A 23,223-nucleotide genomic window follows, 5' to 3' on the forward strand; every position below is an offset into this window, starting at 1 on the left:
CAGGAAAGAGAATGAAAAATAGATAGGTTGCACTTCATCAAAATAAAAATTAAATGAATTTTAGTGCACCAAAGGACACAATCAAAAAAAGAGAAAAGGCAGGCCATGAATGTGAGACAATTTTTTCAGATTACATGTCTGATAAGGGATTGATATTCAGAATATATAAAGAACTCCTACAATCCAACAATAACAAAAATTTATCTCAATCAAAAAATGGGCAAAGGACTTTAACAGATATTTCTCCAGTGAAGACATAAAGGTGGCAAGTAAATATATGGAGAAGATACTCAACATCATTATTTATCAGGGAAATTCAAACCAAAATCACAATGAGAGACTACTTCATGCCCTTGGAATAAAAGCTTTCGTTAGGACTTTGCTTAAAACAAAACAAGTAACACCCTCTCCCTTCCAAAAAAAAAAAAACCCCACAAAAATAACCAGTATTAATAAGAATGTTGACAGATAAGAATCCTAGTCCATTCCCGGGAGCAAAGTAAAATGGTACAGCCACTATGGAAAACAGTGTGCAATTCCTTAACAAAATTAGACATAAAGTTCCCATATAACCTAGTACTTCTGGGTATATACCCCAAAGAAGTAAAAGAGGGACTCGGATATTTGTGTGCCCACAACGTCATTCATGGGCGTCAAATGAAGAAATTAACATAAACACCATGTCAATGATGAATGGATAAACAAAATACATACATACATATAATGAAATATTATTTAGCCTTAAAATGGGAACACATCTGCCATGTGGATGAACTTAAAAACATTATAAGTGAATCAATCAGACACAAAAGGACAAGTAGTGTATGATTTCACTCAGATTCATAGGGTCAGATGGTAGGAAGGTGGTGTCCAGGTCTGGGGAGGAAAGAGAGGGAGGTTGTTAGATGTGTACGGAATTCCCAGTTTGCCTTATGGAAAAGTTCCGGAGATGGATGGTAGTGACCGTCGTGTAACAATGTGAGTGTACTAACGCCACAGCATCTTCATGTGCACTTTGAAATGGTTAAAATAATCTATTTTATGCTAGGTGTTTTTTTTTTTTACAACAACAACAATAATGATGATGATGATGATAATAATAATAAAAAAGAATGAGAAAAGGTACCTCTATAAAGCTTCACAATTAGAACTTTAGGACTTTATTCTGGGCTCTTTCATCACGTGGATGAAAATCATAACAGCTTTGCTTTTTATAAAAAAATAGAATCAATATAAAGAATGTTAGAAGAGTTTCTAAGGAATAGCAGATCAAAATAAATATTGAAATAAAATAGGAATAACTGTAATTCTGAATACAGGCTTAAAAAAGCCAAAGAAAATATAAGATTGGGAGTAAAAATAGTTTTATATTAAAAAGATCTTGGGGTTTTCTTTTCCTAAAATTTCAATGCAACCATATAGCAGAAGGAAAAAAAAAAGGTAAACTTTCGGTATCAGTAAAACTGTGTTTGGATAAAAGGACATGATAGTCTCACTGTGTGAGATCAGAGAGATGAGATCAGGCACCGAGTATCCTCTGCTGCTCCTTTAAAGTAGGTCTAGCTGTGACAAAATAAGACCAAACTATGAGGGAGCCTGGGAACTCAGACAGGATCTCACGGGTCGTGACGGTGGACTGGGGCGTTGGCCTGGCGGACAGACAACTTGGAGGGACATGCTGACCATGGCCAGCTATCTGAAAGGCTGCCATGTGAATAAGGACTCCCTTATTTTGTGTGTACATCTAAGGGCAGAATCAATACCGATGTCCAAGGCAAAAGTCCCAAGAAGCCCGATTCATTAGTGGCAGAATTTTCTGAATGTTAGAGCTGATGACCCTCGTCAGAGTGGCCTCCCTTCCTGGGTGGCTCAAATGGAGACCCTGTAGAGCAGTGGGTAGGTTCTCCCCAACACCACGACTCTTCCTTCCAGTTTCACTCTCAGAATCTGGCACCATGCCTGGCTCCTGCATCTTCCCCCCAAGGTCCCTCCGTGTATACAAGGGAGAGCTTGGTACATTGGAGATACTGAAATCAAAGTGGTTTGGCTGGAGCATAGCAAGGTGCCTTGGGCCTGGGAGGCACGTTAGAGGTCTTGGATTTCATACATTGGGAACGCATTACAGGGCTCTAAGGAAGAAAGCGGCCTACATGATTTGTAGTCTTTGAGGTTTCTCTGTGTACCATGTGGAGAGTAGATAGAACACAGCAGGAGTGAAGGTAGATTAAGAAATGGGGGCTGGGGCCGGGCTCAGTGGTGGAGCACTTGCCTGGCATGCGTGAGGCACTGGGTTCCATCCTCCACATATGAATAAATGAGTAAAATAAAGGTCGATCGACATCTAAAAAAATATTAAAAACAAAAAAGAAATGAACATCATAGAACTGGTAAAAGATGGTAACTTGAACAAGTGATGGAGGAATGTGGGTGGATTTAGATATGTTCTGGAAAAGGTCATGAAAGCATTGTCGAAGGCTTTATTTGAGGAATAGAGAATCAAGAATGAGTCCCAGTGTCTGAGACTGAACTAGCTGGACTGGAAGTTGGGAATGGAGATCAGATCTGGGGAAACTGAGCAGTTCAGTTTAAGACACTGTAAGTTTGAGGTGTCTGTTTGTCACCCCAGAGGCAGCATCAAGGTGCCAGTTGACCAAATCTAGACTCATATAAATCAGCTGAGAGGAAGATAGAAATTCTAGAGTTGTCAGCATCCAGATGATGCTTACCGATTGTGACTGGCTGGTGTTGGCTGCTCAGTCCCCAGCCTCAGGAATGTTCCTCTGCTGATGGGGGAAGACGTAGGAAGAGGGGAGGGCAGTGATGCAGAAAGGGAGTCACAGGTAGGATTGCTTTCTTACCATGTCCAAGACAGCCATCACTTCACTATGGAACGTGAACACAGAACGTGGTAACGCTGAGCAGGGAATCTAGTCTTGTCGTCCCTCTGTGCATCTCTTCAGCTGGACAGAGGTTCCCACAGCAGCTGTCATATCCACTGAGCCTAGCACCGCGCAGCGTGTAAGGTAGATGCTCAGTGCTTTTGTTTAAGTGATGGCGATACTGTCTTATAAAGGTCTGTGCTAACATCAGGGATCCTGCTACACTAGGCTAACAGCTGGATAATTTCTTTCTTGGACCAGGTGACATCTGGCTCATCCTTCGTGTGGATTTGATCTTTGTATTTCCTTGTTGGTATTATCAAGCATTTAAATAATCATGATTGTATTTTAAAGGCCTCGCAGGCACCAAGTATGGTCAGAATAAAGAGAAAAATAAATTAATTGCAGTGGGTTGACATTTCAAAACTGTCATTTAATTATTTTCACATTTTACTCAATTAAATGTTCATATATACTTGTATAAATAAATCTGTGTGGGTATGAAACTTTTTAATAGCTCAACTACTGACAAGTGTTATAGAGGACTTTACCAAAGACTAGGAGACTTTGTAATTTGGAGAACAAAATAAATCACAGCAATCCTCCGTCCCCTGTAACCAAATACATTTTGACTGAATGTAATGGTGATGACCCTGTCCTAGAAGGTGCCGGGCCCAGCCCCCATTACACTTGACACTGAGAACTGAGCAGCCGAACCAGAGCCGGTGAAGCACATTCTCAGGTCACAGACGGACTCCTGGGGACAGGCTCAGTCTTCAGGAGAGGTCCTCACAGGGTGGCTGTGGAGTCCCTAAAAGGGAAGTGAGGAAATGAAAGCCCTGGGAGCTGGGTGAAGATCAGAAACAGACACAGGCTCCCAGAAGGCCTTACACAAAGGCCTTTCTATAGTAAACAAATAAATAAGACCTTAGAACTGAAGCTCACCCTTACCATGAATTAGCTGGATGCCAGACACCACCGGGACTTGTGAGCCATTCTGCCTTCTACCCTGCTCTGGCCACTGGAGCGGAAGATGGCAGCCTGCACACAGCTGCGCGCTGGGGCTGCTTCCCAGGTTAAAATAAATAAATAGATTCTAGGACTTCACCTCTGGCCAGGTATGAGGAGTCAAGCCCCCCAGGAGCACACAGGAACACGCAGGTCAGCCAGCCCAGCTGCCTGCCACCTGTGGCTCCAAGCAAAGACTGACTTTCCTATGACTGGGTTTCTTGAACCAGTTCTTTGGAATCCTCGGGTCCCTCAGATTGCTTGGACTCTGAGTGGGCTATTTTGCAAGGGAAGCCTGAGTTCTTTTGCATTTGGTGAAATAAATGAATTCATCATTTGATTTTGTGTGAGGAAGTGTGTGTGAGACAACTCCTGTGAAGGTTCTCTTTGCCATCTTTCTGTGACCGCAGGCCCACTCCCCTTCCTCCTCTAGCAGGGCTGGTTGCCAAGTGCAATTAAGCACTGAGCCAGGAGATGACATTGGAGTGTAGTCACCTACAGGTCACCTACAGAACACAGATTCATACCCAGATAAGAAGCCAGGTTAAACAAGAGAGGGAGGGAGAGGGGGAGGGGGAGACAAAGTTTATTATAATCCTCATAACATACTTTCCTTTAGACATTATTTTTTAACTCCCTCCATGAAATGTTTGGCCATAAAATGGTTTTTGTGCTTTTTAGACTATTTGCTTTACATGTGTTATTAAAAATTTAACCGCCAAATTAAGATTATATGATTTTTCTTAAATGTAAGAGTTTGTGACTTCCAAAAAAATTACAGATCTGAGCGAGAGAAAAGAAAGTGGCATTAAGATTCAAATTTTCGGGGCTGGGGATATGGCTCAAGCGGTAGCGCGCTCGTCTGGCATGCGTGCGGCCTGGGTTCGATCCTCAGCACCACATACAAAGATGTTGTGTCCGCCGAAAACTAAAAAATAAATTAAAAAAAAAAAAAAAAAGATTCAAATTTTCTAAACAGTATGGGAAATGTGATGCAATTTGATGTTTTTTCTTTTTTCTTTTTTTAAAGCAAAAGGGATGAGTCTTGAGTTTAAGGATTTTGTAAAATAAGCAAGTTTCACTAGTGATCTTCCTGTGGTTCCCTCCCCCAGCCCCCAGCTGCCTTCCACACATTCCAGTTTGTAAATTTTATGAAAAATAATCTGATTGAGCTGGGGCTGCAGCTCAGTGGTAGAGCGCATGCCTAGCATGTGCAAGGCCCTGGGTTTGATCCTCAGCACCACATAAAAATAAATAAAATAAAGGTGTTGTGTCCAACTACAAAAAAAAAAAAAAAAAAAAATCTGATCACTTCATTCCCTTGCTTAAAACTGATTTACAAATTTTGTGGTTCAGGGCTCAAACTCAGGGCCTCACACATGCTAAGCCCGACCGCTACCACTAAGTGACACCCTAAGCCTTCTTGCTCAGAACCTTGAAGTGGGCCGCTCCAGGGTTTCATGACCGCCCCTTCCTCTGCCCCCTTAAAGAGACCTCCCTGCTGTTTCCCTTTCCCTCACCAACAGGAAACTCCCTCCTTCAAGAGTCACACAGCATCCCCTGGGCTCGAGGCTCTATGGAGACGGCCTGTTGGCCTGCTGGACCAGGGTCAGCACTGTCACACCAGTGGGGACCTGTGTTAGTGGCTGATCAAACATCGACTGTTTCAGCCCAGCCTTAGCCCAGTTCTTACATACAGTGGCTCCTCTACCAGTTTTGTTGAATACATGTGTCCTTGGATTGAAGACGACTTCCTTCTCCTTTCACTACTTTGAAAGTACTCAGAGAAAGAAAAGGAAACGACAAAGGGGTACACAGTTTAGTTGGAACACGACTATCTAGCTGGGGTGCTCCCAGCTGCTGGTTAAGCAGAAAGTAAGAATGAATGCAGTGCCAGGCACGTGGTGGCCACCTGTGACCCCAGCTACCTAGGAGACTGAGGCAGGAGATGCACAAGTTTGAGGCTAGCTTTAGCAACTTAGCAAGACCCCATCTCAAAATAAAAGGGCTGGAGCCGCTGGTCAGTAGTAGAGTGCTCTTGGTCCAATCCCAGTATCAAAAACTGGAAATATGTGGCACAACATCAAGAAGTTAAGAATTCCCCACAGTGACAGCAGATCATACAGCCAGGTGGGGTCTAACAGCCCCGTGATGCAGCTGAACAGCAGTCACAATATTGAGAAGTTGTGGGAGAGCAGGACAACTGGGAAAGAGGTTGGGTCAATTTTTTGAAGAATGCCTTAAATTTTATTGGGGGTAGAGGATGTAGCTTTGGGACAGAGAGCTTGCCTAGCAAGTGTGAGGCCTTGGATCTGACCCCCAGCACCACAAAATGAATGAGTTTTATTTTCTCATGCCACACCCTTCATAAGATCACTACAGGATGTTTGTGTTCATTCACAACTGCAGAATCACTTTATTCCAGATTGTGTCAGTGGAAGTGCCACATATTCCTTGTCAGCTCTTAAGAGGTAACGCCATGACCCATGCCTCACCACTTACCCTGAGGTGAAGCAGCAGGCCATGACTGACTGCATTTCCTCCATCCAGTCCCAACTCAGGGAGAGCGGGTAAGGGAAGACTGGCTGGGCCTTCACAGGATTGTGTATGGATGAGACACTTTTACCACTTATTGATTTTTTTGTTAAAAAAAAAATCTTGCATCATTAGTTCCCTATGCAATTGCATGAAGTCTCTCAAAATTTGATTTTATTTCATAAGACGTAGAAAAAGTTGTAATAGCTCCAAATAGACTTGGCTTATCAGACACAACATGATGAAATGGTGGCATATGTTGATAGAGTAAATAAATGAAAGATTTGTGACGTGTTTAAAAACCTCAACTAGTTGGAACTGGGAAAGTTGATTTGTACTGCAGCAATTCTCCAGAAGGGGGCAGCAGTCCCTGAGCCAACTGTAACTGCCTCCTCAGAGGCCGCCCAACTCTTGCCTGCCCTCCAAGGTGGTACCTGCTCTGCAACCCTTTCCTGACTTGACTCCCCGCTGCCTGGCAGGAGCAAGGGGACAACACACCATCAGTGACCGTGACACTCTTCCATGGTTATGCTGCCTAAGAAACGAGCCCATGGACAAATGCCAGTCCCCAGCCTTCCTCAAGGCTCTCATCTCACGCTCCGCACGCTTGGCTGTTACCCTGTTCTCTAATTCAAAGCAAGAAACCTAGCGAGATGGCTGAATTTGCAGAATGAAAACCTCTTACTATCCTAATTTCTCTAGAACATAAAAAGTCACACCACCCAATACCAACAGAATAGATCTGATTGAGTTGGGTTTCTTAAACTCCTAAGCTCAATTTTCTCAAGTGCAGAAGAAATCATAACCACCTCCTTCATAGGGCCCCTCAGAAATCAGCAGGACAACACACGGAGGTGACTGGGAGAGTAGGCGCTCTGACACTTACCTCCACATGTTTGCTGTCTGGGGCTCTTGTGTTGCTCAGGCTGGAAAACTGCTGAAGGTGAGAGAAAATGGCTCTTAAACGCACTTGTCGGAAAGAGCAACATTCACAGATCACACTCAGACCGTGAAACACCAGCAGAGCCCAATTGTACGAGTTTGTCAGCAAATGGTGCTGCACCTGCTGCTCCTTGCTTAGATCCTCTCACCTAGGAACAAACATGCACACAGACGCCCACTCATCGGGGTAAAAATCCTATGACCAAAGAAGTGCGCAGGCCAGAATACAGTCAACTGCCCAGAAACACGACACCAAGGCCCTCAGAGACCCTGAGGTGCTACAGGCACGTCCAGTGGGAAGTGGAGTGTGCAGTCTGCAGGGCCAGCAGGGGTGACAGGGAGGATGAACACAGAAGTCCACGGACTGAGAACCCAGGATCTGCAGGTGTAGTAACGTTTTATCTTGGCAGGAGGCAGGGACACCTCACAGCTTGTTCAAATGGCTGAACATATCTTTGCCTTCTTAATTATTTTATACCATTAAACTGTCACCAAACACTCCTAATAAAGATGATCAACCGCCCGAGAGGTCAAGGTCAGCAAGGGGACTAGGGTTGCTCTTCTGCTCATAACCAGGACTTCGGGCTGAGACAGTACAGGATGAACGTCCTGAGTAACGATTCCTCTGTAGCAAGGAACAGGCTTCATCTGAGAAGGCACTCTTGAGACTTTCCCTGTCGCCCCAGTGACCAACTCTAACACATGGGTTCTCCGCTGCTGGGCACGTGGCAACCAGTACGCCAACACGAAACACACAGGACCCAAGTGAGCAGAAAGGCAGTTCCGTTTTGTAAGAAACAATATAGTTTATTTTTCTGACACCACAGCTCTGGCGAGTGGTTTTGTACCAAATTTAATGGAGGTCACACAGAACGTTTTACGCATGGGAGGGAAGGAAGGGGAAGGAACCACAAAATCTAAAACAAAAACAAAATCCTGGGTAGCTTTTAGCATCTGTTCCACTCCCACATTAATAAAATTCACTTGGGAATTCCTAATAAAAAGAGAACAGAAAATGAGGTGGGCAGGGGGAGTGGGCTGGGGGTGGGAAGGCCAAGGGAGAAGGCCAAGGGCCCTCCCAGGACAGAGCTCCCCTGCAGGGCCAGGAGGACACCCGGCAGGAACAGGGCTTCGCTGGAGCAGTCCCCAGCAGAACACCAGGTATTGCAGCTGCCACAGGGGAGAGGAGAGGAGGGCCCGAGGGAGGAGAACACACTTAGCTAAGACGGGAAGCGTGGGGGAAACAGAGAAGACCTGATGGTGGGTTTGTGTACTGGGAGAGACAGACAGTGCTGACGAGCACTCGAACTGAAACAAATGTCCTAAGCTTCATTATTTTTAAAAAGAAAAATTTCCCCCCTCCCCCCACCCCTCGCTGAACTTAGTTCCTTTTTTGTGCTTTTCATTAATACTCTGCTCTGAGGTCGTAGTTTGGTTTTTCTATACACTGGAGTTGAAAGAAAATAGTCCAAAGTCTGAAGATGGATTCTCCACCTAAAGTAAACAGCCCAGCATTCCTGTTCTCCTCTTGCCCCAAAGACTAACGTCTCTGCTAAAATCCCTTTTACAATATAGTACAGTACACACAAAAAAATAAAGCCCAAATTTAAAAAACAAAAACAAAAACAAAACATAAAAGAATCCTGGGAGAAGCCAGTCCAAAGGACGTAAACATACAGAGAACGGTGCAACACGTGACCCATGGCGATTCTCAAAGCACGGCTACAGATTCCCAAAAGTAGGTGCCATCATGGGATACCCAAGTCCACAAAAATAATTTTTAAAAAATAAATCTTAAAAAAAACACACCTGTTGATTAAATGAATAATTTGTTTTCAGATAGATCCATACATTCTCGAGTTCCCCTCCCCCAAAGCAGCCCTCGGGTCTCTGTCCCCCTATTGCATGACCAACAGTCAGCACTCCTGGCGCTCCCTCTGAGCAGCTCTCAGGACCTGGAATCTCATCTCGACAAGCATCGGCACATCCAATCTTAGCAGCTTAAAACATCATGTTTCCTGGGTTGCCAGGTCCTTGGCTGAATCCACCCATGCCCACGTCAGCAGCCATGCCCCGGGGCCTCATCTGGGGGGGGATCATGATGTTCTGTTGGGGTCCCATCATGCCCTGCATGGACATCATCATTCCCGGGGAGCCCACAGGCCCTGGGTGTGTGTACAGCCCAGCAGGCCCCCGATCCTTGCCAGGAATCATGCCCACGGCAGCAGCTGGATTGCTCATCAGGGTGGGCTGGCCGGGCATTGTAGATTGTGCTGGTGACATCATCCGATGGTGAGGTCCCATCATGCCTTGCTGGAGAAAGGCTGGTGGTCTCATTGGGTTGTGGCCTGGCATGGATGGAGCCGTACCAAGAGGGATGTCCGGAGTTCCCACTGGCCCTGGACCTCCCATGCCAGGTAATGCTAGTCCCATTCTGGGGGCTTGATCACCCATCATCCCCTGCATGTGCGAAAAACCAGGTCCAGGCCCCTGGGGCTGTTTACGGCCTGGGACTTCCCCTCGAGGGAAATACTGCAGAGTCTGGCTAGGTTTCTCAGATGGAATAATGCGGGATAGGTCAAACTCAGGAATTCCGGTGGCTCCAGGTCGGATGACCTCCTGCAGATCTGGGTCTGTAAACACCGAAGGCAGGCTGTTCCCCAAGACAGTGAAGGAGTCCGGACCCCCTGGGGCTCCGGGTTTGCAAAGTGCTGCATCTGCTGAACTTGGGGGCAGGTTGCTGGGGCGGCCAAGGGGGCCATCTCCTGGGAAACCCATCCCTCCTGGGAAATTGCCTTGTCCTCCACTGGGGCCATTGTGAGGGAACGGGACTTGCTGCGGAGGAGACTGTACTGGAGGGAAGCCCTGGGGGAAACCCATCCGTCCTTGAGGTACCATCGGAGGCTCCTGGGACCCATGCCCCATGATAGGGTTGTGTGACATCAAGCCAGGCCCCATTGGGACCCCATGAGGAGGTATGTTGGGTCCCATAGCATTCGGTGAGGGCATCTGATTGGAGTGAGAAAGTGGCTGGGTCATTCCCATTGGGCTGAGGGTTGGCATCGGAACCACGGGGTTTGGACCTGAAATTCGAGGATTCTGTGTATTAATGCCCATTCCTAGAAAAATAAAGATATCAAAGGAATCAACTCAACTAAAAGCAACTCAGAAAAACTAATAAATCAAATTAACAAAAAAAGTTATTGTGCATCTAATGTGCACAGTTCTATCATGGGAAAACAAAATCCCTGCCATCAAAAGATTATAACACACTTGGGGGGGGCGTTTGAACCACGCATATGACATGACTGTGCAGAAGACAGCAAGGGAAAAATTCTATGTGAAAGTTCTAAGTTAATATGCAAACAGTGTTGTCTTCTTCACTGGAGACAATTTAACACAGGAAGAAAATAATTTGCCTGAACGACTGAAGTACGGCCCTTTTTGGAGACACAGGATTATTGGTTCCACAAGTCCAGTGGTCAGGAATAATAACAAAGAACCCAAACGAGTCTTTTTTCCCAACTGACACCTGGCATTATTTTATGTTGCCTTCCCAAGAGACCATTTAACTCCAGGTTACAAGACACGTCAAGGCAATGACAGCGATGACGTTTAATGGAAAAGGGGAAGTGTCCTGTCTGCCAGTCTCTGGGATGTCTAAACTTCTGGCCTCCCTCTGGACCGTCACTGAGGGCGGCAGGGAGGGCGTCTGTGCCCGTCACCCAGCGCGGCCTAACCTGGTTAACTGGGATTGCCATCACCTTCACCACTGAAGATCACGCCTTTTTTCTGAGATTGGTGGGGGCAGAGGTGGAGGTGGGTGAAGGAATGAAGGCAGACAGAGCAAACGGTGAAAGGAAGACTTTTATTATCACCCTAGTTCTAAGAAAGGACTCATCTAGGAAACAGGGGCTTTCCACTCTCTGGAACCCTGTGGTGGCTGGTGGCTTGAGGGTGCCTTTCCAGGAAACCACGTGAGCGCTAACGACATTCCCATCAGCATGCGAGAAAGAAATGACTTCAGCATGACGGCAGGAGGACCCCAAAGGAAAAAGTCCAGAACCCGCCAGGTACGCAGAGCAGGGAAGCCCTCTCACACCCTCAGATGAGCTGATGAGGAAGGCCACCCTCCTCTAGTCAGGCACCTCAACTCCACCGAGACTGACTCTGATGGCACATGGCTAACTATTCAACGTCCACCTGTCACTAAGAAAACAATTCAGGAAGTTTCTCCCTAGTCAGCACCAGCTCCACACCCCGTCTTTCTGGCTTCTTACCTGGCATGTTGTTCATTGACGGCAGGTTGGGAGAACGGGCTGGAGGGGAGTCGTCATCAGAGCTGGCCACAGTCTTGATGGCATCATGGTACAATGGGGTCGAACTGGGCATTGCGAACTTGGACATTCGAGACATCATAATTGAGAGAGGGTTCTGGGAGAGGGTTGGCTCTGGAGGCATAGTGTAAGGTGTGCTCGAGGGAAGACTTCCAGGGATATTCACGGAGGCAGGCTGGCTGGCTGTAGGCGGTGGAGGGCCACCTAGGAGAACAAAGCAAAACAAAACAAAGATGGGCAGGGAGTCCACTGGTTCTGAGAGCTACTGGGCCCTATGATTATGAACTGGCAAGGCCAGGAAGGAGAGAGATGAGCAGGACAGTGTTATTAGACCAAGGACACGAGTCATCAATCTTCTAGTCAAGCTCTCTGTGTGTGCAGAAGGAGACTGTGGCGTGATATGGAGGTGACGCATCAGCAGATGTGAAGACAAAACGCAGCAGGGATACATTAGAAAAATGAGATTACGAGCAACCATTTCATTGAAAAGAATGTGAAATGTAAATGGAACTCTTTCCCTTGCCAGTCACAGTTTAGAGCCTGATCCAGGTATTAGAACCCCGTGAAGCCAGACTAGTGCCCAACCCCAGGTCCAGCCATATCACCCTACACAAACTCTTCGTTTCCATGACTGCTATGGGTTAGAAGCTCACACCTAAGACAATGCAAGGTTTGGAGAAACAGTTGGGCCACAGCCTTAACCTAATCAATGAATTAATCCCTGCTGGGACCAAATGAGTAGTAGCTGGAGGCCGGTGGGCTGTGGCTGGAGGAAGTGGTTCGTGGGGGAGCGGCTATGGGGTATGTATTTTTTATCTGGAGAGGGCAGAGTCTCTCTCTCTCTCTCTCTCCTTCCCTCTGCCACACTCTTCTGCCATGATGTTCTGCCTCACCTTGAGTCCCTAGGAATGGAGCCCGCCTTCTATGGACAGAGACTTCTGAAACCATGAGCCCTCAAATAAAGTTTCCCTCCTAAAGTTGTTGTGGTCAGATCTTTGAGTCACAGCAGCAAAAAAGCTAACTAAAACAATGGCCATGATGCTTGACCTAAGAAGGTCCGAAGCAGCTATCTACTCCACTGTTTTAATGACCCGCTTACCCCAGAGGAAGACCCTTGGCTTGGCAGGACAGGCCTCCCATCTTGTTCTGGTTCTAGTTTTCTCGGGTGGAGACTGTACCAAAACTAGTATCACACCTCAGTGCTCTGGTTCCACCCACGAAGCTACTATCATCAGTGAGGGTCTCTCCCAAGAAGAAAATATGAACAAACTGCAGCTGATCTGAGGAAATGGAGTTTTCTGTGGGCAACTATAGTTTCAAGAACCAAACAAGTCTTAGAATAGCCTCCCTCTATTTGCATGGGACAAGACTCAGTCATAGCCCCTTGAAGTGGGTGGGCCCAGGATCTGAGGAAGTCACATTTCCCCACTGTTAGGACGTTCTATCTCGCCAGTCTGTGTTCACTGTGCTCATGTAAGTCCCCTCCTCCTTCCACAGCACCCACCACACACAAGACACTTTGTAGGGCTGGGTACTTGTGCATACGCCTAACGCAGTACTCAGAATGATGCACCTTGCCACGTTTGGCAAAGGCCACTTCCTCTGGTTACATTCAAAGACACCAGTTTTCTTAAGCAAAGTCAGGGTCTGGCAATCTCCAGGTATGAGTGCGACTGTGAGGATGCCGTTGTGAGGATACTGACCTGACTCTACACTTCCCAGCATGGCTGGGGAGGCCATGGTGAGGGGAGCTTTATGGTTTGGAGGAATCCCAGGACTCTGAAGGGGAGGTTTGGGAGAGGAGGTCCATCCAGGTGACGGGGCAGGAAGTGATGGAGACTTGAGGTGAACAGGCGAAGCAGCAGCAGACCCCAAAACAGGGGGGGACTTAATGGAAGCAGCAGCAGCTGGGCCTGCCAGCATGCCTGCCAGCTGCGACGGAGTCTGGGGGGACTTGAGGTTCCCCGAGGGTGAGCCCAGCATCGGGGACTGGACTTGGTGCATCGTGGGAGACTTCAGAGGGTTGATGCCTGGGGAATGCACCTGGCTGGCTGCCACAGATATATCCAGGGGCTTGCGTCCCAGGCCACGCTGGACGGGGGGAGCTGGGTTGAGGCTGGTGGGGTTACTCGAGGGGTTGAGAGGTAGTGGTGGCATATGACTGAGCCGGCTGTTAGTCCTTTGGTCGGGCCCAATTGATTCTCTGAGATTCCGCAAGCCACTGCCGCTGCCTGGACCCTGAGACATGGGAAGGAATGGCCTGGGGCCCATGCCATACTCCTGCTGAGGGTGCTCACCAAATGGCAGGGGAACCATCTTCTGCTGGGCAGGCAGCATGTCTGAGCCGCCTGGGCGGGACTTCATCGACTCCTCAGGGCCCGCGCCAGCCTCTCTCATCTTCTGAGGTATCATCTGAGGGCTGGGTCCCACGCTGACATTCAGATGCACGTCTCCCTTCATCCCACCAGGAACCATCCCAAACTCAAGTTCCCGACCAGGGCCTATCTGTGGAGGCATTCCTTTTGGAAAGTCGCCCCTGGAAGGACTCAGCGGGCCCTCGACTGGTATCCGCGGGAAGATGGGATTGTTCCCGGGCTCCATGTGGCGCTGGGAGCCTGGGATCACCCTGTTCGCCTCCATGCTGGGCCTGATGCCTTCCATGCCCATCCCGGGGGGGAGACCCAGCTGCTTCTCTGCCAGCTGCTGCTGAAACATCTCTTCAGACAATCCTTGGGGGTTTGGGAAGCGCTCCCCTCGGCCAGGACCGCTGAAGACACCTTGGCTGGGAGGGAAGTTTCGACCATCTGGGATTTTTGGCACATCGTCTGGCCAACTGACTCCAGAGAGGCCTGGTCTAGACGCAGGGTTGGGCACGTTTGGCCCCTCCATTTCAGAGTTTATCATTCCTGCAAATCCCGGGAGGCGCATCTGGCTCCCTGGCATGTTGGGATGGGGAGCCATGCCCCTGGGGGGCAGAGAATGTGAAATGCTGATTCCATCAGAGAACGGCTCTGCAGCCCCGGGGGCCCAGCCTTCACCAGGGGTCACCTGGTAGGGAGGGGGCGGCCCTCGGCCCACGGCCCTCGGCCCGTGCGGGTGGACCAGCACGTCCTGCAGGGAGCACTGCTGCACCACCACTTGCTCCTGCTTCCTCCTCTTCTCCTCGTAGAACTCCTGCTGCAGCTTCAGCCACGCCATCTGCTCAGGGGTCATGTGCTCCAGGTGGTCAGGTCCGATGGGCCCAGACTGGGAGTTCATAGAAGGTGGAACCATTTCATCTGGAGAAAAGGGTACATCTCTATGTCCTTGAGGTCCAAAGGGAGCTCCCACATCTGTCCGGGGCCCAGGACCCTTACCCAGGCTTTGGGACTGAGCCATCATGGCCTGGATTGGCCCTTCTGTTTTTTTCTGAGGTCCATCTAATACCCCAGGATTCTGCTGGGGCCCCCCACTCTGTCCTCCTGAGAATTCTTTCTCATCAGGGAAGAGCATACGCTGGATGTCTCTGAGGGTCTGCAAGGAGCGCTCACGGTGCTCCAGCTGCTCCTGAGACAGGCCGTCGGGGTTTTCTCCCAGTGTGGGGGGCTCGCCACTGGACACTGATGGGGGTGGAGGGGCTTTGGGATCTGCCGAAGAGCTACTGCTCCCCTGGGAGACAGGGGTCACTGCTCGATTGTTGGGCGTTGAGTTTGGCCCGGGGCCGTCCGGGGGCAACGGAGTGGAACTGGCAGGACTGCCCACAGGAGCAATCAGTTTATTCTCCACCCCAGGACTGTCGTGGTCCAGGGGACGTGGGGGTGCCACAGGCTTGGGTGCTGGTGCCGGAATGGGTGGAGTTGGCTGCAGTCTGGTGTTCTGGGAAGAATTCTGGTCCTGGTTGGCTGGAGCTGGGGGTTGTTGTGGGAGAGGTTTCGGATCATTGCGAAGGGCAGATATCTGTGTATTCTGAAGATAAATGAGATTGTTTAGATCATTGGTAAACTGAACAGAGGGGCAATTAAAAGAGCAAGATACGTTATAAAGGACTTGTCCCAGTGACATAACTCTATACTGACACTTGATTTTGAAATTATTTACGTACAACCCTTCTTTGGACATAGAGATGTTTAGATTTTTTTTTTTTTTAAAACCTTACTGTCAAATGGCATCCTCTTTCCCTTGTTGAAGATCAGGTTCCAAAAACTTTATAAGCATGCCAGGGGAGAGCCACTCTGCCAAAGAGAATATATCTGAGTATCTATTTCGGGAACAGGTTTGATATCACATGTCTACTATGTGTTTTTGATTCAGGGAAAAAATTAGTTCCTTGGTATGTGGGAGGCTACACCTAACACCTTTTTCTTTTTCCTGGAAGTACAATAGGGTATGCAGACTTATCGTCATCAATCAAAAGGTCTGATGCTTCACTTGTAGCTCTGTGCTCTGCCAGCTAGATGCAGCGGGAGGCCACTCCATGTCACATCCCCTCTGGCAGGGTGACGACTGAAGTGTTCCCCTCCTTGAGTTTCCAGGGGCCTCACATCTATGGTTTCTGTTTTTAGTTTGTGATCACTGATTCCGTATCTGATAAGAATTTGTACATTAACTGTAGTAGGACAATCTGCAGGAAGGAAGCGTGTGCACACAAGTCTGAGGTTATCTAGCTGGCGGTGTCCCCTGATCTGTCCCTTCCAATGGACAGCAGGCTGCCCTTTTCAATTTATTAAGTACTCTGCTAAACTGAGTCCTGATAAAAGCTCCCTTACCTACACCTGGTGACACAGACACTATGACTGTCTGGAGAAGGATGTACATGTTCTAGGTCTCGACTTCAGCACAGCTGAGACTTCAGAGGGTTAAGAAGGGCCTGGTCTACAAACTTTCTCAGTTATTTTTCACCAGCTGTCAGTGACCCTCCTAATCCCTTTCTGGTGTTCATTTGTTCCTACTTGTTCATTTAATCCATTCTGTATTCCTAAACCCACGAGGCTCTTAACTTACCTCCCCACTTACTCTCTGGAATGTTTACCTTTGGGTAAATCTGCACATGAATTATTACGTGTATCTACACAAATGAAGAACTTATATTTCATGTAAGCAAAAACATCCTTTGAGTATTTATACTCTGTGAAAAAATATATACACAAATGTTTCATTGGAAGTACTGATGCACATTTACATTTGTCTGTAGATAGATTAGTATGGGTAAAATCAGCTCAATCTGTTTGGCTCTGCACAATTCCACTTTTGCAACTCCTCAACTGGAGCATGGAGGTCACCCCAATTTTCCTTGTCGTGCCGTTTCAGGTTTGGTTTGGTTGGCCAGGTTAGAGGGGGGTAAGATTTAATAAAGCAACTATAGTCAAGGAAACTGTTTCTCACTACCCCTTTCATTTCAGATTTGGAGCAATGGATTATTACTAATTCCCTCCCTAACTCCAATTCTGATTACATTTTAGCACCAGAGAAGGTGGAGGTGATAACTGTATTAAGAACTATCATTAAGTCAATAAAGCTCAACTGAGTTGCAAGGTACCCAGTGGACCCCCAGACGACAAGCATTGTAAATATAATGGTATTCGCTCTCCGTCTCTGAGTAGTGGATATACCTGGGAAACATAAAATTCCTAAGTTCAGGAAAGCTCAAGCTCTGCTATGTCCACAGAGATGGAGATTTCTTTGATACACAAAGTAGACAAGATGGCACCGATTTTATCTGGAATTATAACTTTGCTTACTGTCATTTAACTTTCCCATGATTAAGACTCATACCAGTATCAGAGTTCATGCTCTCTGAACACAGGGACTGTGTCTTGAGCTTCTTAGCATTCCCCACAGCATCTGGTGCAATGCCTGGACAATGCCAGACACCAGAAATGTCGTTTGGTTCAATTTAATCAACTATATGCATTAAAATAAACACTGCATATTTTTTCTTCAACTAATTCAAGAATGTTATTTTTTAAAAACATCTGCTCTACACATAGGGTTGAATTTAGATTTTTCCTAGAGATGGTGACCCTGAAATATCTGTGTAACTCCTCTTTTGTTTAGCACCTTCTTCCCCTTACACGTCATCAGTTTACCAGCATCTGATAGAAAGGCACAGTGTGACATGCCTAAGGCCCTACAATGCCAGGGTCACACTAGATATCCAGAATACAGCTCCTTGTCAATCACCACCCCCTCCTGGGCAGTCACTGTGGACCCACTTCTCAACCACATACCAGAGGGGCTGTGCTTCTGTCCGCCTTGCTGCTGCTGGAGATGTTCTGGATGTGGAAAGAGACGATGGTCTCAACCTGGCCCTTCAACACGGCTTCGGCAGCTCTGCAGAGACAAAAGGGCAACGTGCTAGGCCATGTCTCTGTCTCACTCACTGTGACCCCAACTGGACCCCATGCTGGACCTCTAAGGGAGTGGAAGGAGAAGCACCAAGAACCACCAGAGATGTTGGATAAGAAGAAACCAAGGGGCCGGGGGTGGCTCAGTGGTGGAGCGCAGCCTGCCATGTGTGAGGCTCTGGGCTTGCGTCTCTAAATCAACAACTAAAAAATAAATTTAAGAACAGAAGAAGAAACCAAGGGAAACATTTTATTATCATCAAACACCTGAAACTAAAGACAGCCATGAATGTACCCCAAAAGAGGCATTAAAAAAACAAAAAACAAAACCCCAAACTTTCTTCTTCTTAATGAACCTACTATTAAGGTATTTTATAGAAGATCCTAGTTCAAAATCCCAAACTAAGAAGTGTGAACACTAAAATCTCAAAAACACCCAGGGATACGGAAAGTTTAACTTTGTTAAGATTCACTTTTTATCTTAAGTGAAAAAGAAAAGAAAAAAAGTGCACACAGGGTACTTTTTGACGAATAAACGAATAAAAATCGATTCAGCCATCCACTCAGAACATATATAGCAAGACGTTCATGGTAGTTGTGTTTAAATTCCAGAGGTTTTTTCTTTTTAGTGGTTTTTTTTTTTTTTTTAATTTTAATTATTCCACTATAGACATTTACTACTTGGGGCATTTAAAAAATAATAATAAGCAAATTGTAGAAAAAGTATTTATTATACAATCACTCTTCTATGTTTAAAAAAGGTAGATGTGTATATTTGTATTAGCACAAAAAATTTCTGAAAAAAAAAGTCAAGGAAGTATTATCAGTGGTTGCCTCTGGGGAGTAGGATGGGGAAGGATTTACATCTTATTTTATCTCTTTTTGTACTATTAACTTTACATGATACAAGAGGGGGAAAAAAAATCAATCTGCAAGGGGAAGGGGAATAAGAACTAAGGTCCCCTCTCCCCACACACATAAGTGACGTTCAACAGCAAGACAGTGCCATCAACTTACTTATTGGCCATCTCAGTAGAAAACACATACACCACTTTGGCTGGAGTCTTCTGAGCAGGTGTGGGCTCTGGGGCAGTAGCTTGGCCATGGGAAGGGGTGGAAGACCTGGGAACTGTGGCGGTCGATGGGGTCATGGAGTGTGGTGTGTGCTGGGAATCCTGGGACTTTATATGGTCAGCAGAATTACATTCTAAAAGAATAAAAGACTCATTGTCATGGAAAGACTGAGACTCTTTTTTTTCTGCCAGCATTTACACCATCGCAACACAAACCCACCTTGAGAATTTCAAGGAGAAATTATCTTGTTAAGAGGAAACCTTCTTTTCTACTTATAAAATTTCAAACACTCTTCTCCCTACATGATTCATTACAAAGCACCCTCCCTCCTCATTTCTGTAAATAGAATACATCCTTCAGATATCAGTATAACTGTCCCTCCCTCCTGGGAACAGTTTTCAAACTTCTTGGACTTGCCTAGATGCCCCAGCTAATGGAACTCACAGTCCCCTAACTTCTCTTACTTCAGCATTCATGAAATTTCATTGTTTGTTTAACGATCAGCTTCTAGATACACTCAAATCCTTAAGGAGGCTATTGCGTCTATCTTACTGACCATGGTACCCCTAGCATCCGCATGGTGCTGGCCCTCATAGTAGGCCTCCCAAACTTAAGGAGGCCTTCCAACACCTGAGGAAGGAAGGACAGGAAAGAAAAGAAAAGAAAGGAAAAGAGGTAGGGAGGAAAGAAAGGGGGAACAATCACCCAGGTTTTCTTTTCTTTTCACAATATTGGGACTTGAACCTAGGGCCTCTGAACGCTAGGCAAACCCTCTACCCTGAACTAAAACCCCAGGCCTTTTATTTTTCATTTTGAGTCTCCAGGCCAAAGACATGCATAAAAATGTGGCCAGCCCTGTGAGGTACCCTGTCAAACTATGTGCATCCTCCTGGGCAGCACTCAACAAGGTGGTTCCAGACTAGGCTCCAGTGAGTAGAAAAGTGAGAAGAATCAGTTCCATCACACATCACTAAATTGCCAGGGGTGGCCTTGAACTGATGATCCTCCTGCTTCAGGCTCCAGGCTAGCTGGGATAACCATGAGGCCAGCTTTTGCTGCACCTGGCAAGGTTTTCCATTTTTCATATGGGTTCCAGTTCTTGAAAACTAACTTCACATTCTGGCCTACAGTTAGATTTTTAGTCTTACACTAGAAGGAGAAAAACCTAAAATCACATATCATACCCCTTTCTGGCTGACTCCACTTTGGTACCTGCCAAATCTCTACCGCATCTGGTAGTCACTCATTCCTGCCACAGTGAAATCAGCTGTGACAAGTCTAGAGGACTGTCAGGGCCATCAAGGCTTCCTCTTGTGTCTGGAAGCCTGGCAAAGTAGCAACCAGAGAGCACAAACCCAAGCCCAGGGGGACTACTCGGATGGAGAACAGGAGGGGATGCTGGAGAACTAACTGCTCCACTCTAGGCCACTTGCAGAGAGGCTGGAGCCACTGACTGGAAACTGAAGGAGAATCAGCACAGAGGCCAAAGACATGCATAAACATGTGGCCAGCCCTGTGAGGCACCCCGTCAAACTATGTGCATCCCCCCGGGCAGCACTCAACAAGGTGGTTCCAGACTAGGCTCCAGTGAGTAGAAAAGTGAGAAGAAACAGTTCCATTACACCCTGTGAGAACTCCTGAATCTGACTCCTGTTCTCCCCACTTGACCGACACTAGCCTTTCTGGCCTCCAACAAATGTCAGAGGCTTTCCCTCAGGACACCGACTTCCCTCTGAGTCTCAGGGGTCTTAGAGACATACCTTTCGTGTCAGAGTCATCGTTTGGAGTCCCAGGATCTCTCTGATCAAAGGAGTCGGCGGAAACACTTCGCTCCCTTTTCCCCTTGCCCTTGGCACCATTTCCAGCCCCATTCTTCAGCCCCATGCTCCCACCTGGGCCAGGGAGTGCTTTAGGGGTATGGCCCCCACTCTTGGAGTCACAGGGGGATGGCTGGGATTGGCTGGCTGAGCCCCCCTGTTTACCCTGATTGGAGAATTTGGAATCCAGCTGGGGGTTTCCAGATGGGGACATCACTGTAGGGGGACGGACCATCACCTCCTGCTTTGACTTAGGGCTACTAGAAGAAACAAATAACAAAAGGAGATAAGACACCAGGCACAGAAGCAGCAGTTTCCTCAGTGGGTCCAGGACACCCTAAGGACTAAATAACCACCCCATGTTGCACCTCAGCCACTTGCTCGTTCCCATTTCAAAGCCATCCACAGAGGAGGACTGAACACAGTGGACTGCCAGGTTTCAGGAACCCTGGTCACATGGGGACCCATCTCTAGGCCTTCTGTCAATAAAGGACAACGGTTTCTATGTACACAGGGAAGTGACTCTCACACGGAGACTAGTTTAGAGTCAACAAACATGCACCCCCAGCCTGGTGACAGACAGCTGTGAGGAGAGGCCAGCTTCCCTGCTGGGAAACGTGGACAGTCCCAGAGAGCAAGAGGGAAACCCACTGGTGCCTGGAAGCTTAGGGAGAACCTCCAGGACGCGAATCCCTCCCAACGGTGCATTTTACCAAAACAGGGTAGACTGACCACTGCCCCAGTGGGGGAGAGAAAGGCTCCTTTCAAAATGACAGCTCAAGTACTGGGTAGCAGAGGGAAAGCCGGCATGGGACTGGGGCGAGTGTTTCACTTCTGCAGCCTCAGGCCCTCACCTTGCCAAGGTTAGCAGACTGTCCTGTTGGTCTTTGTATGCGAGTTTTGGCAAGGTGTGCAGTGGTAAAGAGGAGAGGTCCGAGAAGGATGAGTAGAGAACACTACAGGGCAACTACATAAGCTTTGTCATTAGCCCGGTGACTCTTCTGTTCCTATTTACTATTCTGTTTCCCTTCCTTTCCTATCTGCTTCTAACCCAACACACCGTATCATCAGTAAGTGTCTGTGGTGCGCCAGGAATCCCCAAGGGGCCGTGGGGAGTGGCCCTTGCCCTCACCTCTGTGCGTTTCCTGATGGAGAGTTCCTCACTTTAGGGTTACTGGAATGCATTGATTGAAATCCTGAGCTTGCAGTCACAAACAGGGACGGGCTCACCGAGTTCCTCTCGGGCTATCGCAGAAGCAGCTGCTGGGAGCAGCAGCAGCGGCCCACTGCTTGCTTGGCGTGTCCCTTAGCACTGACCACCTGTACACCTTTTTCCTCTTTGTTTTTCTCTGCTGGGGAAGTGGGTCCTTTCTCCTTGCAGCTCCCGCATTCTCTGGGTGTGTGCCTCCTGCTGCCAAAGGAAAATCTCGCATCTCCAGGGCACTCTACAAGAAAAGAACACCCCAAAATGGTGAGACATAACATAACACAGAAACATAAAACCACATCACAACAGGATCAAGAGGAAAGCACCAGCCAACAAAGAGCCAGCGAGATCATCCCTCAGCTTCCTGCAGAGTTAAAGGAAAGGGCGACACTCCTATCCTGGCCACAGGCTCTGGTGTTGAAGTAGCTGAAGAGTGACTAAGACCTTATCCCAGCACACAACCTCCCACCCAAGCAGCAAGAACTAGGCATCTGTAAGCAGAGGAGAAATGCAGTTTAATCTTTAGCCATTTAGTCTCCTTCACATTTCTCTACTTCTGAATACAAAATCCTCAAAAACATTTTATTCTTTTCTTCTTCTAAAACAATGCTTTGAAACCACTGGGAAGTGCAGATCCAATCCAGTAACTCTGCTATTTTAGCTCTGGTGGCTAAACAATGGCACCAAAATGTAACAAACCCACCCCAATTTCAAACCACTATGCTTATTTTCTTAGGGCCTCAAGGGCGAGGAGGCATGAAAGGAGGTACTTCTGAAAACAAATATTGAGCCAATATTAAATACAATCAGTTCTGTTCCCGATTTCCATGATCTTTCTATTAAATTATGCCAAATGTGTGTCTTGTGTTCTCACTGCTTAATGACAGGGACTTTAGGCATCGGTAAGCAAGGGAATGATCCATAATTCTGAAGGTAAAAGAACATCTTTGAAGGCTAATATATTTTTTGAGCCAATTTGCAAGGCTAATGTGCAGCATAAAGGTCAAGTAAATATTCCCAAACCTAGCTAGAGAATAAACGAGAAAGCCCTTTATTTAGGGAAGCCCAGACTGGCTAAGGGAAAATCCAGGTATACCCTGA

At 47.2% G+C, this 23,223-nt stretch overlaps 2 protein-coding genes across 15 annotated transcripts in view; both read right to left on the reverse strand.

Moving 5' to 3' along the window:
• Positions 1-106: 106 nt before the first annotated feature.
• On the reverse strand, positions 107-22,186 carry Bcl9 (BCL9 transcription coactivator). Of its 10 annotated transcripts, none has more exons than XR_006847519.2 (9): positions 22,048-22,186; positions 20,859-21,175; positions 19,042-19,231; positions 17,908-18,010; positions 13,405-15,646; positions 11,645-11,905; positions 7,309-7,359; positions 3,831-4,815; positions 107-3,690 (listed from the first exon to the last, which is right to left on the reverse strand). XR_006847519.2 is itself a non-coding variant. In XM_046425756.2 (8 exons), the coding sequence occupies exons 1-8, from the start codon at positions 22,098-22,100 to the stop codon at positions 3,656-3,658; spliced, it is 3,252 nt and encodes a 1,083-aa protein (XP_046281712.1). In that variant the 5' UTR covers positions 22,101-22,186; the 3' UTR covers positions 107-3,655. The 10 variants fall into 10 exon arrangements, 8 of the variants coding, with proteins under 8 accessions (XP_046281712.1, XP_046281711.1, XP_046281708.1 ...); XR_006847518.2 differs by having other exon boundaries at positions 107-2,341; positions 2,859-4,815; XM_046425756.2 differs by lacking the exon at positions 3,831-4,815.
• LOC131423456 (uncharacterized) overlaps positions 22,142-23,223 on the reverse strand; it is a 63,673-nt gene continuing 62,591 nt past the window's right edge. For all 5 annotated transcript variants that reach the window (XM_058573053.1, XM_058573056.1, XM_058573055.1 and 2 more), the window contains one exon: positions 22,142-22,360. In XM_058573053.1, coding sequence (XP_058429036.1) covers positions 22,142-22,348 — 207 coding nt within the window. In that variant the 5' untranslated portion in view covers positions 22,349-22,360. The remainder of the gene's footprint in view (positions 22,361-23,223) is intronic.

The sequence above is a fragment of the Marmota monax genome, unplaced genomic scaffold, assembly GCF_021218885.2.
Source record: "Marmota monax isolate L192 unplaced genomic scaffold, Marmota_monax_Labrador192_F-V1.1 WCK01_AAM20220418_F8-fsc00320, whole genome shotgun sequence".
Lineage (NCBI taxonomy): Eukaryota > Metazoa > Chordata > Mammalia > Rodentia > Sciuridae > Marmota > Marmota monax.